This window comes from Notolepis coatsorum (assembly GCF_963971535.1).
Source record: "Notolepis coatsorum genome assembly, chromosome: 2".
Classification (NCBI taxonomy): Eukaryota; Metazoa; Chordata; class Actinopteri; order Aulopiformes; family Paralepididae; genus Notolepis; species Notolepis coatsorum.
In genome coordinates, this window is record NC_140166.1 from 73,585,601 (window position 1) to 73,605,023 (window position 19,423).

A 19,423-nucleotide genomic window follows, 5' to 3' on the forward strand; every position below is an offset into this window, starting at 1 on the left:
GTTGCTTCTTTCAACTCCTCTATGCATCCCTGTGTAGGTCCCGGTCCTCCAGGCCCTCGTTGACCTGTTGGCCTGGGTTAACCCTTTTTAAACCTGAAACGCCTTGAACTGCATTGTATAGCCTGTATATACGTGCAGTTATGTTTCCGGGGTTTCTTAATGGGTTAAGGGAGCAACCATTTTCTGTTAATAAACATAGGGGGGTGGTTGTCTCCCCAGTGTGTTGGTAGCAGAGTCGACTCTCCGGTTGAGCCTGGGTCTGACCCCGGCTGCCCGAGAGTATGCCCCCGCATGTTTCATGATGTCTGCCAATTGTGTCAAACTCTTTCTCTGAACCTCGACCCTGCAGGATTAATAAATTGGCAGGGTCAGGGTTCGTGGTGGAATCTGTTCGCTGGCGGAGTTGGCTAACTCTGACTCCGTGAGATTCGTGACCCCATGAGATTGTGACATGGTGCACGGCATACCGAACACCCTTTCCGCCGGGATACTGTTCTTACAGTTAGCCCCTTAGGCGCCTGTCTAGTCCGCAGTGCTCCGGGCGCAGGTCGAGTTCTGTTCGAGTTCTTGTGTTCCAATAGAGCAGAGCGCAAAGCCATATGAAATATAAACAAAGGTTATCCTATAACCCTAGTTATATGAATATGGCGAGTGCTCTGCTCTGACTCACTGAGGACTCCATGTGTCTTCCGTTTCGGCTGTGAAAGACTGGGGAAGGAGCTGGTAGTATGGCCATGGCCCCGCTTATGTGTGAGCGGATGTGGCCGTGGCCAGGCAGGTGTGGGTGCGTGCATGTGGTTGAAAGTTTTCATGATAGCATATGATTAAAGGGACAGTTCCAATAGAGCAGAGCGCTCGCCATATTCATATAACTAGGGTTATAGGATAACCTTCATTATGAATCACCATGAAAGTAGCCTAACAATGAAGGGGACATTAATTCAGTGCCAAGAACTAGAATGAATATAGGTAACTTTGAACTTTAATCTTAACCCTTTCCCCGCCAATAACGTTGTACAACGGGTTTCAAGTTCATGCGAATTCTGCCAATAACGGCGTACGACGTGATTCTGATCATAATTTCATATTTTCGCCATGGTATTCATATTTCACTCACGGAGCCTTGTCGGATGCTGTGTGAGCCAGCACAACTCTGCAACGCTTCAATACTGCCACCTGGTGGCTGATCGGCGAGTTGCAACCGGAAGTGGATCTCTTGTGATCCCGGTGCGTCTCACTATTCCGTCCGGCCACTCGTTTATCGTCGCGGAACTCAATACACACACCGAGGATATGGATCTTTGCCATAACTCAATAATATACATGATTTGGGCGTGTATTAGTAATATACAAACCGGAAATGGATCGCCTCGATCCCCACCACATAACTGGGATCTGTTTGCTCCACTCTCATCGCCCAACGGTACGAGGAGACTGACGTGAGTTTCAGCGTTTTTGTTTATCATTTTCGATACAAACTGCTCTGATCAATATATCACCCATACTACATGAAGCATCTAACGACTATCACGGAATTATAAACAACCCCTCCGTTCACCCGCGCATGATCAGTCATAACGTTTAGGACCATGTACAGTTGAAATTTTTAATATAGCGTCGATCTGTATCAAACTGCATTTGATGATCTAATAATATTAGCATTTGTGCCTATATCTCACGTTCTGAGAAATACTGCAGAAAACGATAAAAACATATTTATACTCTAGACCAGTGTTTCTCAATTGGTGGGTCGCGAACCAAAAGTGGGTCGCGGGGCCATTTTGAGTGGGTCGCGGATGTGTGTGTGTGTAAAAGATTTTTTTTTTTTTTTTTTTTTTTTATATAATCTTTTTTTTTGCACTACCTATCTTTGTGAAAGTGGCTTCTCAGCTCTGGTCCAGCTGAAGACAAAGCAGAGGAACAGATTGGACATTGAGCATGACCTCAGAGTTGCTTTGTCTACCATCACCCCAGACTTTGAGACTCTTGTCAGGAGCAAACAACATCTGCAGTTATCCCATTAGTTCCCTGGGATGTTAAGCTAAGAAGTCTGCTAAGAAGCATTATATTATTTATTATTATTATAATTTTATTTCATTGGGGTTTTAGCCCTAGTTGCACTTTTGTTGCAAACCCAGTTATCCCATTAGTTCCCCCAAACTAAGGTCTGTTATGTTAAGCTAAGAAGTCTGCTAAGAAGCATATTATTTATTATTATTATTATTATTATTATTATTATTATTATTATTATTATTATTATTATTATTATTATTATTATTATTATTATTATTATTATTATTAAATATTATTATTTTATTTCATTGGGTTTTTAGCCCTAGTTGCACTTTTGTTGCAACCCCAGTTATCCCATTAGTTCCCCCAAACTTAGGTCTGTTATGTTAAGCTAAGAAATCTGCTAAGAAGCATATATTATTTATTATTATTTTATTTCATTGGGTTTTTAGCCATAGTTTTTGTGTTTATTTCATGTTTTTAACAGTGCATGAAAGATTGCGTATTACTGCAAAAAAGAAAATTGAAATAAATCATAGTGGTTAAAAAATTTGGGTCGCGACTTAATGACTAAGGAAAATGTTGGGTCCCGAGGCCAGACCAGTTGAGAACCACTGCTCTAGACGGTATTTTCGTATGAATGTGTGAATGAAAAAGTAAAACGTTCCTACATCCTGAACGATAGATAATCGATGTTGAATGGGCCATAGTAATGTCAATTTAGCAATACAATTTAAAAAGTTATAGCCCTGCAAAGAAGGTGAACATCTCCATAGACTTACAGTGCTGGCAGAGATCAAACAGCGATGGATATAAGCGTGGCAGAGAATGGGTTAAGAAGGGATATATGGAGTGAAGACGTGAGTGACCTAGCTGGTGGTTCTTTGTACTGTAGCCATACTTCTATGCACTTTACTGGAGAACTAGATGGTACAAGCATACAAGAAGTACTTATGACCCAGATATGGGGCACTGAGGCTCCACTGAGCTCCATTGTGCGGTGGGCCTGACCTGGTCGGCGTAGCGCCCTCCTGGCTCTTCAGGCAAGAAGAGGCCACTGCGGTCTCGGGTGAAGGCACTGTGGGACCAGTAGGCGTAGTCGAAGCAGAAAGAACGGCGGTTCTGGGCATTGCGAGGGTCCTGGATGGTGATGGAGCTGGACGCCATGGAGATGATGCAGCAGCTGCCCGCATCCCGCTCCCGCTGAACATAGGTGACAACGAGAAATATATGTCAAAGAGGGTTTGAGTGTCAAGGAAGTTGTACAGTTCCACATAGCGGTATGTTAAGGAACATGCCAACATTCTAGGAAATTAGCTTACCGTCTTCTCCAGAGAGAGACAATAAGATGGATACCAGTTTCTTCTCTGTGCGTTCAGTAGAAAGGCTGGCTGCACGTTAGCCTAGCTTAGCACAAAGAATAGAAGCGGACATGGCCGGTTAGCCTCCGGGAGAGGTGTTAGTTGGACAATGCCTAGGCTAACCGACCATGTCCGCTTCCATTCATTGTGCTAAGCTAGGCTAATGTGCAGCCAGATAGCTTTCTACTGAACGCACAGAGAGGAAACGTTAGGTTATGACTATAACCAAGTTCTGTTAACACTAGTGGACGCTCTGCGTCTCATTGCATATATCTCGCTTCAGCATATATACACTGAATACATTTCAAAATGTACCTTTAAATGCCAGCATTCATCTGGCCACACCCCCATCCGCTTACCTATATAAGCAGGGGTGGTGCCACACACTCATCTCCTTCCCAACAAATTTCACCACAATGAAAAATCAAGGGCCGCAGCGGCGTCTAGACGCAGAGCGTCCACTAGTGTTAACAGAACTTGGTTATAGTCATAACCTAACGTTCTGTATCACACTAGCTCCCGCTCTCTGCGTCTCATTGCATAATAGGAGCTGAGCGGGAGCTAGAAGCTCGACAAATACACCCCGCTGAGGCCCCCCACAGCCATCAGATCAGGGAGGGCCGAGCCCCCCCGACCCACCCTAATGGAGGGCACCCCCCCTATTGGTGGCTTCACGGGAGGGCGACGGACCCGACCGTGCGAAGAGGCACTCAAGCAACTCAACGCACAGGGTGAGCAGACCGTGGCTTGACCCCACGACTACACACACGCACAACCCGCATGCCACCCGGGAACGAACGGAGGAAACAACCTCATTACTGCCCCAAGAATCACGGGGTCAAGGGCAAACCCAACCCCGTGGCAAGGCCGTAGCAGCGGAGCGCGAAGGAAGACCCAGACCCACCAAAGGGACTGGACCCCCTGGAACGGGGGCCCGGAGAAGTCCATGATGCCAGCATCAAGACCCCACCAGGTGGGCACTTAGTGACCCCGCCCCCCACATCGCCAGCGTATTCGGACAAAGGCCCCTCAGCCGAGCGGGCCCTGTCCCCCCAATAGTACACCGCCTGGCACACTGACCCTGCAGAACAGGCAGTCAGCATGGCCGTAAGCACACAAAAAAGGTTAACCAACGGAAGCAGGCAGCGCACCGGGGAAAAACCAGGCAACAGGCTGTTAACCCTAGCCTGGAGACTGCGGACGAGACAGGCGCCAGAGGGGACAGCTGAACACAGCTGCCCCGGCGGAAGGGGCGTATGCTGGCGTTGTTGCATGACCAAGCCTCCATTTAAAAACCCCCACCCAGAGGGGTTGAGGCAGAGAAGGCTGACACGATTGGCAGACGTCATGAACGTGCAGGGGCACCCTCAACCGGTGAACCCGGGAGTTGACACTGCTCCAACACACCAGGGAATCAACCACCTTGGTGTTACCCAATGCAGTGGTTGTTCCTATAACCCCTCAAGAAAAAACTCCAAAACACACCGCAGTACAAGTGTTTCAGTTTTCAAAAAAGGGTTAACCCAGGCCTACGGGTCGACGAAACATTACTTCGGACCGGGCCTGGCGATACGGGAAGCACAGGGTCACCAGAGGAGGTCAAAGACCACCCCAACAGGCCCCTCTTCGCCATGCGTGAGAGAGGAGCGAAAAATAATGGAGAACCCGCCCCTAAGCACACCGTACTTGGTATTCCCAGGCGGTCTCCCAACCAAGTACTAACCAGGACCAACCTGTGTAGCGGCCAAGATCCGACGAGATCGAGCGTGTACAGGTTGGCATGGCCGTAAGCCATTACGACAGTGCTGAGTAAAAAATTTACCCAACCAGGGTCTCCATAGCGCTTAACCCTGTGACACCCGGACCGACCTGGCATTTTTCCCCCTGAAAAAAGCCCAAGTCCCTCAGGGTACCAGAACAGCAGATCTGCATCCCCGGCGGGTTCAACTGATCCGGACCAGCGTGACCAGAACCAGTCCCGTGCCCTAACCACGCCGACATGCCTACTCCAGGAGAAAGGGCAGATATGCGTGTTGATCTCAACATGAAAAGAAGGCGCCACCCAGACGTTCGGGCGAACCGCGCCCGGTGGCCCACCCCCAGGGCGTGAGACCCCTCTACATATGTTCAGATCCATTCCGTCATCATCCCCCAGACATGAACGAGAATCCGTCGATAACCAACCCAGGTCATGGGATGTGGTCGTCGGAAGAGGAAAAACCTCCATCCCAGTTGCTTTATAAAAACGCCGTTTTAACCTCAAGCAACCAAGGCGTGCCAGTCAGTCGCCTGTTTACAGCGAGCTAGCACGATACGTGCGTCGGGACACACCCACATCAATGAACAGGCTATTTAGACCTGTCATTGAATCCCCAAGGCGCCCAGGGGAACGACAAGAGGGGTGTGACACTTCCTAACTCCAACTCTTTTTTAATAGAAAAGAAGGAAGCACCAACAGTATGTATCCCAGTCTACACAGCCAGGGGTACACATTTTTCACATTTTTACATCCCACCACCCTCCCATAGGAAGGAGACGGGAATCCCCAGAGAGACTTCCCACGCGAGCTGTACAGATTGAAAAGAATATATTGCACCTTGAGCCATGTAAAAAATTGGTTTTAGGGCTCTCCGGGGAAGAGGCACTGAACCCATACACACTCAATAATCTAATTGAATCGAATACATACACAATAGAATAGGACACCTTCTAGAGGGTCCACTCACCTTGACAATCTGAGGAGGAGGCTCTGTACTCTGAAGGAGGCTCCCTCACATGGAAGGAGGAGTCCGAACTCACAGAAGGCCCGAATAGGCGCTTGGTGAGGAGGAGCCCTGACCACCCCCCGAAAACAGATCAATCACATGGACCTGAACAGCACACGGAAGTCCTACCAACAGAGACGCGCACGGTGACGTACTCTATGGCGGGGGAATTTCTGCGGTGCACACGCCCAATCTTCTAGGCCGTGGGACCAGGAAACTCCCTCCCCCCCCCCCCCCCCCCCTCACCCCGTAACGTGCCGAACCGCAACGTGACAGGAACCTTGAAGGACAGGGGGTGTACCCCTGACCAACAGAAAAAAGGGGGAGAGGAAAGGTTACCAGTTCACCCCTTTTATGACCCCACACCCATGATACGATGTAATGACAAAAAGAGAGTATGACACAGTCACAGTCAGCTCTATGAAGCGTTTGACAGCTTCACACAGCGCATGAGCTAACCTGCTATCTGATTTTTACTAAGGAAAAAACACAGAATAGAGAGGGCTCTCTAAGAGCCCCGGTCCAAACTTACACATGTGCTTCTGTGGCCAGTCCAACCCAGTTGTAGGTCACATGACACACACAACCCATCATCACCTACAAAAAATGGCAAAAACACTCTACAGAGGAACGCCGTTTTTCATAATGAGAGAATACATAATTCTCGATTAGTATCGGCCACAGGCCTTGCTAAGCACACACGAAAGCGACCAACAATCTTTTCTTTTAGGAAAATAAAGGTTCTCCAGCAGATTTAGCACAACCTCAGCAATCAAGCTAAGGGTTACATCGTATCCCTACCACACATTGACACAATGTAGTGCAACAACATGTCCACTCTGATAGGAGGATGAAGCAGTCCCCAGGGAACCGGGGGGAAAAACACAATCCTCCTACTTTACCCTTAATACGGCCAGTTAAAACAGGAAAACCTGTTAATATGTGAACACACTGTTTATTGTCATTACAGGCTGAGAAAGAACCATTCTTTACTCATTTGTCACTAAGCATAGCTTCATAGGTTAGTTAACCCCCTTAGTTGTGAGTACACGGTACATATAAACACACATGATGTTTCTCACACAACAACCAGATCATTTTCACATCTGTAACAACAACCCGATTTGCACGGAGAAGCTAATTACCAGTGACAAACAATTCACACATAACTTGCGTCGTATCCTAAATGTACTGCAGCAACACACGTTTTTGGAAAACATCGTTATTTACAAAACATTTAGAAGGTAAAGCCAGAAGACGTGTATAAGGTCTGGCCAAACCTTGTCCTACCCGGAGCGTAGATCAACGAAGTGCAGTCTCAAGACACCGTAGAAAACACAGCCGTCCTGTGTTGTTCGATCTGGGCAGCGTCGCCGCTCCAACCCGTCGCTACGGTCCCCTTTGTTGGCGCAGGCTTTGCCGTCCTGGCCCAGGGCAGGTTCGACGAACATCCTCTGTCAAAGATGACGTCGTAGTCAAGAGTGTTTAAAACATGTTATAATCAAAGCACGTTCAACAGAGTAGCATTAAGCTAACGGCCGCTCCAACCGTCGGTCGCTACTGCCCCTGCCCGCGAGACGGCGAGCGAACGGCGCACGCGACCAGAGGGGAGCTTGCGGCGGCGTGCGAGGAGCCGGAGCTACCCCGCGCTGGGCCTTGGCCGATAGCAGCAAGCTAACGTGTCCTAGTGATCACAGCAGGCTAGCGCCGCAGCTAACAGCTAACTGGCTAACAGTAGGCCCAACCTATGTAGGCCACGCAGTGATCACAGCAGGCTAACGCCGCAGCTAACAGCTGACTGGCTAACCGTAAGCTAAGCAGCTATCACCTGAACTTGTACACAATGATATAACACTCACCCAGACAGGCCGCCGTTCTGAAACCCTCCTCACTTTTTAAGAGAAAAGAGAAACAAGATGTCAACACAGCTTTACAACAGTGATTTTACCAACACCCGACGGAGCCAGCACAATACCCAAACTGGCCTGTGTAGCTGACTTGAACATAGATCTTCCGCTATCGAAGATCTATGCCCATATCTCCTCGTGAAGGAATACTCTCATTTGGATATGAAAGAAGGGGCTACACGGTGACAGAGAGATATCCACTCGTCCAGAAAACACAGGGATCACCAGTGTTAATGGTCGCGGCCCACTAGTTAAAACTATAATGGGCTTCAGACCAAGGTCTTCTGTCGCCTAAGAGGCTGAACAAAGGACCCTAGCCTGGGGCCGGTTTTCATAAACATTGTCAATTAGCCCCCATAGCACTAACAGACAAGTGGAGCCGCAAGCAAACAGTACTCACCCAAACTGAAACCCACCGCTTCTCACAACAGCGGCGCGTCCTACAGTTCAGCTGTGCCCTGAAAGGTTTCACCCCAACCAACACAGCAAGGAACTGCAGTTGAGAGGCATGCAGCGGCGTGCTCCCAATACGAAAACCGGTGGAGGATTTTAGAATGATCATCATCTTCCAGACACTCCAGTACGAAGACAATATCGCCGTATTTTCTCGAAAATAGTGAGAGAGAAAATAAAGATATGATGTCAACGTATCTCCTTATTCTTCCTTTCCTCAGATTAAATATTTTTCTCCACGTCAAGTGGGCATATAGCAACACGTTGCTTGTGATGAAATTTGAGAAGGAGATGAGTGTGTGGCACCACCCCTGCTTATATAGGTAAGCGGATGGGGGTGTGGCCAGATGAATGCTGGCATTTAAAGGTACATTTTGAAATTTATTCAGTGTATATATGCTGAAGCAAGATATATGCAATGAGACGCAGAGCAGGAGCTAGTATGATACAGAACTGGTATCTATCTTCTTGTCTCTCTCTGGAGAAGACGGTAAGCTAATATCCCAAGATGTAGGTATGTTCCTTTAATGTGTATGCATCATGCATTTCTTAGTAAACAGGTTCCCGGAACAGAGAAACAGAATTAAATAAACAGTCATAATCCCAAACGTTGGAACCCTAGTCCTAATTTCTATTTACAAATGATGTTGTTGATCGGTAGTCATTAGGGGATCATCCCTGAAGGATTTGGGGTGCTTTTTCAATGTATGTGATGTATAGATTGGGGGGGAGGTGACCACAGCTAAAACGGGGAGATCGAAATGTGCATGGAAGCAGGAGACGGTGGTTCAGTAGAGCAGGGTGATTGTTGTGAGGCACACTGCCAGCGAGAGAATGTTTTGAATTCCTTGTAAGAACAAACTGATAGCGAGAGCGAGGGAGAGGGGTTCATCTTAATGAAACAGTAGAAAACTGCATTTTAATGGTGTGAAAGGTTAATTATTAACGCAGTTGTCATGACAACGCGGCACATGACAACCAGAAAGGGGTGGGCTATCGTTGCTACGGCGAGGATCTATAAGTCGAACGGTGTTTCCGGGTGTAAGGCAGACTAAAATCTGGCTGAGACTAAGAGGGAAGAAACCAGGAGAGACTCTCTCTCTCCTCTTATCACAGAGGGGGGGGGGGGGAATGCCACAGAGTGTCCGCGGATCCTTAAAAAGTCTTAAAAGGTCTTAAATTTGTTTATCAATTATTAAGGCCTTAGTTTGTCTTAAAATGTCTTAAATCCATTTTCAGAGGTCTTAAAAATGCCATAGAAAGGAAAGATAAAATCCAATGTCATCTTATGTTTTATTATGAAATCTGGGGGAAAACTATAACGGGAGATAAAGTTTGACTTTTCATTGTAGAATCACGCAGACCGGAATGGGGCGGAACCAACACAACTCCTTGTGTAATGTGTTGGCCGGGGAACCATTTCAGCAACGGAGTCTAGCTAACGTTAGCAAGGCGAAGCGATAACGCTAACGTTACGTTTAGTTTAGTTTAGCATTTGCACTCGTTAATATGGGAAACTAAGTGCCAATTTAACGAGAACTGGCTCGACAATCCACTGTTTGCGCGATGGTTGGTCCCAGTCAAAGACCATTACAAGCCCTGCTGCAAAAAAAAAAGAGCAGTCGCGTCACACATGCTGAGCGTTCTGCAAAAACCGCCTGCAAACTACTATTTCGCATTTATTTTCGGCCCCTGCCTCCACACCAGCTGCGCCATCTCAGGTAGGACTATAACATCTGCACCAACAGAAGTCCGGATAACATTCGGCTCCACGCCAAAGCTTGAAGCTGAGGTCTTAACTTGAAAATAATCTATTCACGGATGTAAACAAGGACACGTTTGTGTTTATGTTCGATGAGATCTTCACCCACTATGTATTTTTTCCTCCCACCCACCCCCTCCTAATGACGTACAGTATCCTCCCATGTATGTTAGGATCTATGGGTAACAGTACTGTATATTTGCATATCGTATATGTCACAAATGTAACGGTACAGTACTATATACCTGTATGTCCCTATGCCATAAATGTCATGTATGTTGAGTATGTCATAAATGTCACTATGAATTGAAAATGGGGGACCCTGATGTAAACAAGACAAACGTCTTTCTCTGGTCTGCATCCCCTTAACAATTGTGTGTATTGAGCCGTACTGTATTGTACCCATTCTGCAATCTGTTAAACAAAGTATTCATTCAACCAAAACCACAAAAACAAAACAACTGGATGAATGAATGAAAACTTTATTTAACAGATTGCAGAATGGGTACAATACAGTACGGCTCAATACACACAATTGTTAAGGGGATGCAGACCAGAGAAAGACGTGTGTCTTGTTTACATCAGGGTCCCCCATTTTCAATTATAGTGACATGACATTTATGACATACTCAACATACATGACATCATGACATTTATGGCATAGGGACATACATGACATACAGGTATACTATATAGTACTGTAGTGTTATAATTGTGACATATACGATATGCAAATATACAGTACTGTTACCCAGAGATCCTAACAGAAAATATATACATATGATGGGGAGGAGACTGTACATTAGGAGGGGGGGTGGGGGGGGTTTGGACATTTACGGTGCCCAGTTTCTAATTGCAGCCTCCCGTAGGTGCTCTTTAAGAGCGGTTTTGAATGTGGGCAGGGGTAAAGTGGGTTTTAGGAGTGAGGTTAAGCAGTAGTCTGACCAGTTTGTTTTGTGATGTTTGTAATCTTGTTTTTAGGGCCTTTGAGGTGCTTTGGTACCATGAGGTGCAAGCATAGTCGTAGTACCCTTGAATGAGTGCTCCTGTTAGAGTCTTCAGGGTATTACTATTCTTGTTTACCAGAGAGGAGATCCGGCACAAGAATCTTGTTTGTTGGTTGACTTTTTTGATACCCTGGGGAGGGTGGTAATAGTTATGTGTTCTGACAGTGGCTGTTGCACTTGCTGCTTGGCCCCTGGTATATTTTGTTATATTTGCTATTTATGTTTGGTCACCCCTTTGTTGAAATTCATCCAATCCAGTTACTCCTTTAAGTTCAAGATTTTTAAGTTTCCAAGTTATGTTTTAATAAACATATTTGGACCAATGTGTCCCTAAACTTAAACTAATTGGTGTCATTGCATGATTTTTGTCATTTTGTTATTGTGAAATTGGTATTAAATTTAATTCTGAGTGGCATTAAAAAGTCTTAAAAAGCATTAAATATGACTGGGCTAAACCTGCAGATACCCTGTGCCACATCATCATTAGCTTCGGCTACCACGAGGGTGGTCTTGGCTAACGAACAGGCCTGACCACTGTTGGACTGAGAGACAGAGGGACAATAGACTGGACTGAAAGATCATTAGATAGACTGAACACACCGAAAGGTCATTAGGATAGACTTTGCAAGGACAATACAATCTGTTAACATCTGAGCTGAGGTTTCTGTTTATCAAATAAAACCACGCTTTTCCTTGTAAGGTATTTCACGTTGTCGAAGTGTCGGATTCTTACGGAGGTGGAGAATTATTATGGTTTGCGGATTGTACTAACGGGGAGAGATAAGGATCTTATCAGCCAGTATAGAGACGTCAGGACCATTAAAATGACACAACGCAGAGGAATTGGATGGAGGGCCAAACAGACGAAGACGTGATACTGGCCAGTTTGATCAGGATCTAACATCCCTATGTTCCCCGGGTCCTATGTTCCCCGCTTGATTGATTAATAGATTGAACATTTTATTAATTTTTATTATTTTATTAATTATTAATGTCCGCCTTGTTTCGAACTGGTTAAGCTTAGGCCCTCTTTCAAACTGGTTAAGGTTAGAGTTTGGAATCAGGGCTGGTGGTCTAAAATTTTCAATCAATCAATCAATCAATCAATCAATCAATCAATCAAAGCGGGGAACATAGAACCCAGGGAACATAGGACCCAGGGAACATAGACATGCTCCCGTCATTAGCACAATCCATGCTGTTACTCATACTGGATAACAGCAACTCTGGCTAGTTAACCACAAAACGACTCACGAAACAAAAATCAATGGGGTCATGCTCCAAATAATGGCTGAAACCTACTCCACGGTGTATCCAAAGTAGGCTTCAGCATTTATTTCAGGGTTTGTACAGACCTGAGCATGGCCCCATTAACTTTGCATTGGTTTTGTGGCCAACTAGCTGGAGATAATCAAGAACAGCGTGGATTGTTCTGAGAAAACTCTCTACTAATCGACAATTCTGAATTTACCCTATTTAAGAAGGTGCTGGACTGAAGTGGACACTGAAATGTTCCCATAGTGTAAATCTAGGAGCCTAGATATGAAGCCACTATCTATGACAGTTGCAACAGTACCTACAACCTCTACTGTGAAACACCCAGACTGCACTGTATGCATACAAGGCTAGCAAAGAATAGTGTGAATATATATACCCTACATACAAGTGTAAATCATTACGAGGTACAGTATGGAAAATCCATATAAATACACAACATTTCAAATGATATATTTCATAATAGTAGACTAAAAGAATAAAGAAAAGTTAATATCCTGACCTTGTTGAAAGGCCTCACTCTGACGGCCACTTTGACACAGTCCTTGCCGTGCATGTCTGTCGCCTTAGCCTTCATGGTGCCGCAGTCATACAGGAGCCCAGGAGACTGAGCCCTGGTGAAAGCCAGCCGGGGTCCAATTACCACATGACACGGATACAGTGTCTCTTCAGTTGAGGAACGATGGAGGGTTAAAGGATTTAATCAATCAATAGGGATTGATAAATTACTTTGAAAGCGTGTCATGATCAGTATATGTTTATACCTATAATCAGGAAATTTAACCGGCACCTTTTGCCGCAATGATGATCAGTGTTGCTTATTATATTACCTGTATGCGCTCTGTGTATTCTATTACTTTAAACAATCACATTTATATTAGTATAATCTGGTTTTATTCTGGCAGTATACCTAAAGCCATTCTAGTTTCAACATTGCCTTATATGGGCACAGCAGGCCCACAACACCTATTAGCTTCTCATATAAGTCTCTATTTATTCAAATATATTTTACTATGTTTATTATCTCTACCTGTGGGTGATTATGCATTTGGTTGCCTGTGTGTGTTTGTCTGTCTGTGCATCTATTCAGAGCTAATCTACCAGCCAACTACAAGGCTGTGGTGGATACATCTTGGCACACAGGCTGACAGTAGGCCAGAGACGTCAATATCACCCTTCATGTGCTTCCTAACATCCTTGCTATTACGTCTAGCGTTAGCATTAATGCTATAATGCTAGTAACTGTAATTGGAAAGTGGTCAGTGTGTTTGTTAATGCTATGTACGGTACTGTATTGTACCCATTCTGCAATCTGTAAATAACATTTTCAATCAATCAATTAATGCTAATAACTATAGTTGGAAAGTGGTCAGTGTGTTTGTTAATGCCAATAACTATAGTTGGAAAGTGGTAAGTGTGTTTGTTAACATGCTAACTATAGTTGGAAAGTGTGTTTGTTAGTGTTAGCATGCTAATTCGAATAACTATAAGGAGAGCGGTCAGTGTTTTGGTGTGTTTGTCTGTCTGTGTGTCCAGCATTCCCCCTGGTGGATATCTGTGATGTAATAATTTCCCTATAAAACTTCAGTACCATCATTGTGAGCCGTACTGTATTGTACCCATTCTGCAATCTGTTAATACAATTTTCAATCAATCAATCAATTGTTGTACACATGCGTGCGGTCTGTAACAAAGTCCTTCCCAGATCTGGTAAATAAACTGTTCTCACTTCTTGATGAAATCTGCTCTACCTTCCAGAGCCATTTAGGTCTCCAACCTTACATATCTAGGTGTAAACTAATGTTCAACCACATTATGTTGTGGTAGAAACCAAACCAGATATATGTAAAATATGTAATTTATCTACGAGAGGAGCCCATGGCCCTGGAAGAAGCTGCCGTTTGTGTGGCTAGTATCTGAGGACAATAATATGCTGATATTGGATTAGGCTAACACTCTGGTATTAATAAGACTCTTTTCTGAAATCTTCCTTCTTGGAATTCCAACTTCTATTCCACCACATCTTTCATAGTAGGTTGTCGGATTATTTCCAACTTCCAATAGAACGCACCTTTAATTCTGAAAGGACCCATTGACCGGTGTTTTGCCAAGAAAGGACAAATACCTGTATATAAGTACATTAATATGAAACTGTACATTAATATGAAAACTGTGGTGGTACCGTACACTTAAACTACTCAGACAGTGACTGACGCCCCATAACAGCAGCAGCGGACAATGCGCGTTAACGTGGGGGCAGCAAGATTTTGGCAGGCAGTCTTTTCTTGGCACAACAGGCATATGGCCCTGAGCTATTGTCTTGTATCTCATCCTGCATCCATACGCTTGCAGTAGTTCCATCTATTACTCTATTTCACAATGTTCTTATATACTATGATTCTACTGTCACCATGTATGTTATGTATATGCTCACTACATGTATTTATTGTTCCATCTCCGCCCACTACAAACATGGGAACTCTCTAACCCCCTCCTATTGCTAGGTTTTAGTGAGTTTTTTCCTTACCTTCGTGTGGGGTATGTCTGGGAGTGTTGCATTTCTTTTAAATTTTTTGGACCTTATGGTGTTCTTGTTTTGTTCTTGACTTATTGTGATGTTTCTTCTTGACTTGTTTAAAGAAGAAGTGTACGGCCCATGGGGACATTAACGTGTGTTGTCGGGCCTTGCAAATACATTTTATTTTATTAGTAGTTTGACGGTTACATGCGGTCCCAGAGGCAGGGAATGGAGGTCCTACCAAGCTTTAGAAAGATGGTGCAAACTACCTGGAAATAGAAGACATGATGTGATTAACCAAACTTTAGATTTTGACTAATAAATTATTAATTTACTGAAATTATAATTGATTGATACACGTTTGCCATTTTTTTTCCCCCGTTAATGACTTTTGATGCCTTAGACATGTTAGTACTGTAGTCAGGACTGTACATACATGACTAGGCAAATTGGAGTAATGGCCAACTTCTTGAAATTGGTGGCCATATTGCCAACCTGATTGGGCTGGTAGGGCCTGTGGCTCCCATTTATCTATGTTGGTCCAATAATGCAGAGCACCAAGTTTGGGCGCATATATTTTTTAATTTGATGGTAGAATTGGTATCAATCCAAGCTAACTAGCTAGGTTAGCTGTATAACACGTCTAACTAGGATAGCTATATAACAAGTCTAACTAGATTAGCTGAATAACACGTCAAACTAGGTTAGCTGTATAACACGTCAAACTAGGTCCCATCTTTACAATTGGCATTTGGTAATAGTCAGTTTTGTCCAGTGATTAATCTGTAAAGTGTTAAGTCTATTTTAAAGTATAGCTAGATGTTATCAAGCACACATTTAAACGTCTTCACCCTGGTCTTTAGTGTGGTGGTGCAACTGGAGACCTGGTTACCAGATACTGTCTCACTTTCACCTCATCTACCTGCTACTATGAATTATACAGTAGAAACACAGGACCTATTCGCACAGCACATTTATATAGGAAGACCACACACACAATGGACACAGGTGTTTTTAAAGCCACTGCAATTACACACCATGGTTACTATGAACTTTCCATGTCAGAATTACATACTTTATCAAGAGGTTAGTGTTCAAAATGAAGTATGCCGATTGTGGCAGGGAAATTATTACCATCAAGGCCATATGATAGATCCTATACCTATCAGAGTCAAATGACAGTGGTGTACAACTCGTATTTGGATCAGGACTTACTTTTCTTTCTTTCCTTTTGGGTCATTGGAGACCTGGAAATGATCAAATGAATTGCCATTTACACTTCCGCAGGCACATAGGAACCCTGCACATTCACGTGGCCACACACACTACTCCAAGACACATAAGGCACTGAATATAAGAAACATAAACATGACACAAGTCTTACAGAAATATTTAAGCTTTAACATGTCAAAGAGCAGTCATCAAAAATAAAACATTCTACAAACATTTGTCTGAAAATAACCATGGCCAGTCAGCAGTTGCCATGAATCTAGTACAATAAGCCGATTTAAGACTAACCAATTACTGTGCAGGTCAGCTTCTCCTTCAGTATAACACACTCAATGAGATACAAAAATCGTCCCATAACACTAAGCAATAGTGTAAAGGTCCATTATCAATTTGACAGCACATCCAATTATGAACATCAAATGTTAAGACTAGGGCACACAGGCAACTTGATCACACCAATCAATTGCATTCAGGACACACCAGAAACAATCAAATTAGTCTCAATTATTTATTAGCTTTATTTGGAAAAACATTTACAACATTAAAATGTATCGTCTCTCCCCAGCGGGTTGCTTCTCTTCTTAAATAGAAAAACGAAATAGCAGGCCTCGAAAATATCTTAAAAGGTAAAAACTAACACTTGGTCAGGGGTCTTTTTCCTTTCTTTTTGTCCAGGTTCAGTCTATGGAAGCTTCTAAAAAACACTCAAGTAGGTAGCTCTGTTCTTTTCTCTTCTCCTTGGCACCAGTGAGTGTATGGAATCCTGTCCCACTGATCTCCCTCACTCTGGTCCACCACGTTGGGTTTCCTAGAGGCGTATTATGCAAAAAAGCAACAAAAATAAAAATAAAAAATTTAAAAATCCATCTATTCCATTGCAAGTCAGTGGACAAAGATGCTGACATAGTGAAGGCTTTCGGGGACGAAACCGGGTCATGGCCGGTACAGTGGAGGGAAAGGTGATGCACACACTAAAAGTTAGTTTCAGAGTTTCTTCCAGCGGGTCACTGGTTTGGTGAAAGCGCTGTCCATTATCCGCTTGCGTCGGAGGCTCATGCAGGGAGCCTTCAGGATGTCCTCACTCCTCTTGGGAGCTCGGGGCTCGGGCTCAGGGGGGGTGGGCAGCGGGGAGAACACAAATGGTGTCACTAATGGAACGAGCATCGGAACCGATTTGGGCCTGGACAAGAAAACACAGAAGGAGAATAAAAGAGAAGAGGAAAATACAGGTTAAGGTCACAATACAGGATGGAACCTGAGGCCGGGCACTTCACCCAACAATATAACTCTTGTGTTAATCCTTGCACCCAGTCTTGGCAACACACTGGTTTAAAAAGAGAACCTTACTTGGCCATCCGTCTGCCGATCGTTCTGGTTTTAGAAATGGCCGCCTTCGTGTCCACATCGTCTTCAAGAGCATTCTCATTCTGAAAACAATGCAAGACGGTGTTGAAAAGCGGGACCGATAAACCCTCCCTCACATTGGGCCTCATTCATGAAGCGATATAAGAACAGATTTCGTTCTTAACTAGCATTTCCTCTTATTTTGTTCCTACCTGGGATTCAGCAATGTTTTCTTATTGTTGCTTTTCTCTCAGGCAAGACCAAATTCTAAGAGTGGTCGAGAGCACTCTTACCGAAATAAGACATTCTTACTCAAAAAAAAGAAAAGTAAACAAAAAGCCTACCATTGGTCAATTGCTCCGAAATACGACTTTAAAATCCCAGAACTAATAATAATAATATTTATAATAATTATTATAAGTTATTGCGTGTGTTCTGCTTCTGAAATGGATTATATATTGCTGTTAGAACAGTTAGATGCTCTGGCCGCCCAGGCCAACGCATATCGTCTAGATCTATTTGCAGAGCCAGATGAGTGGCTGCTTAGCCGTTTCCGATTGAGACAACACACGCCGCAGTCGTTCAGTATTGACACAGCCTACATTGATGGAACGATTAATTTCACACATATACAATACGTATAAGTATAAGTCTTTATTTGTCATCAGATTAACTCACACACACATGCGATGGGCAACCCACAGGAACACACACACACACTGAGTCGTGTGTGTGTGTGTGTGTGTGTGTGTGCGCGACCAATGTCAGATTGCGAGTGGATTACTTTCCAGAGACATGAAATGTACATGACATGAGTGACATGAGTGTACAGGGGGACACTGAACACAAAATTGCTCTAGGTAAGATCTAACTTTGCTGTTACTCCCGAGGCGCAGAGAAGTGGGGCAGACTAGTGTCAATTCTGATCAGCGTTTTTTCAATAATGGAATATTCTTTGCGATGCAACGAAACGCACGTCTGTACGGATCCAAGCTTCTGAAATATGTCGCCAGAATCCTGAAGAAATTCCCTCTCTCTGCCGATTTCCCAGTGGACCTTGTTACACCTGACTCGCTGACACCTTATATTAGATAGAAGCGCAGCTCTGCTTCCTCCGTGAGAGAATACAACCGCAGCGTTGCGGGCCTGCGGGACAGAGACACATCTCTGAAAATGTTCTCTTAAAACCCTTTCAGTGCCACGGACGACATAACTCGTTGTATTAGCCCCCCCCCACTGAGTGCCCACGACGACAAATATCGCTTTATTGTTTTATTAGCAATCTGAAATCATATTTCATCAACTGAGTCTCCCGTTGGTACAGCAGCTCCTCCAGGAGCTCAGAATGGAAAAAAGCGCCCCCTATCGTCTATCCCTGTGTAACTGCAGGTCAGTCGCTTAGACCTGGGATCTGTAGATATGTAGAGGCGGAGCCAGCTGGTTCCTTGTGCTGGCAAGAAGTCTGATCAACATGGAAGTCATCGCGGGACGGGAATCAGCCTGGAATATATATTCACAGCAGCCAATACTCAATCAATAAGCGTGATCGATATTTGGAATGGCGATCAGGAATTGGAATGATCTTTTTGGAGAACATCTGATCTGAGGTAAGGAATCTATTTGACCAGTCTTGGGATAATCAGAGTTGTATTCGCTGAGATCTCAGCGTTTGCCCTATGTGTGATGTGTCTGTGTGTGCGCGATCGCTGATGAGGAAATAAAGAGAATCGATTTTTCAGCTCGCGTCTATAGCGTGCATACGTACACATATACTATCGATAATCTAGC

At 44.4% G+C, this 19,423-nt stretch overlaps 2 protein-coding genes across 2 annotated transcripts in view; both read right to left on the bottom strand.

Moving 5' to 3' along the window:
* The window catches only part of kif28 (kinesin family member 28), a gene marked incomplete at both ends in the record, with an annotated part of 52,999 nt that extends 39,879 nt beyond the window's left edge, over nucleotides 1–13,120 (bottom strand). The window contains 2 exons of the mRNA XM_084308227.1: nucleotides 3,025–3,216; nucleotides 13,046–13,120. Coding sequence (XP_084164353.1) covers nucleotides 3,025–3,216; nucleotides 13,046–13,120 — 267 coding nt within the window. The remainder of the gene's footprint in view (nucleotides 1–3,024; nucleotides 3,217–13,045) is intronic.
* A 3,327-nt stretch (nucleotides 13,121–16,447) lies between these two features.
* Nucleotides 16,448–19,423, bottom strand: part of ahctf1 (AT hook containing transcription factor 1) — a 127,592-nt gene continuing 124,616 nt past the window's right edge. Inside the window, exons 40-41 of the mRNA XM_084308751.1 lie at nucleotides 17,639–17,718; nucleotides 16,448–17,471 (exon numbers count right to left, since the gene is read on the bottom strand). Coding sequence (XP_084164877.1) covers nucleotides 17,276–17,471; nucleotides 17,639–17,718 — 276 coding nt within the window. The 3' untranslated portion in view covers nucleotides 16,448–17,275. The remainder of the gene's footprint in view (nucleotides 17,472–17,638; nucleotides 17,719–19,423) is intronic.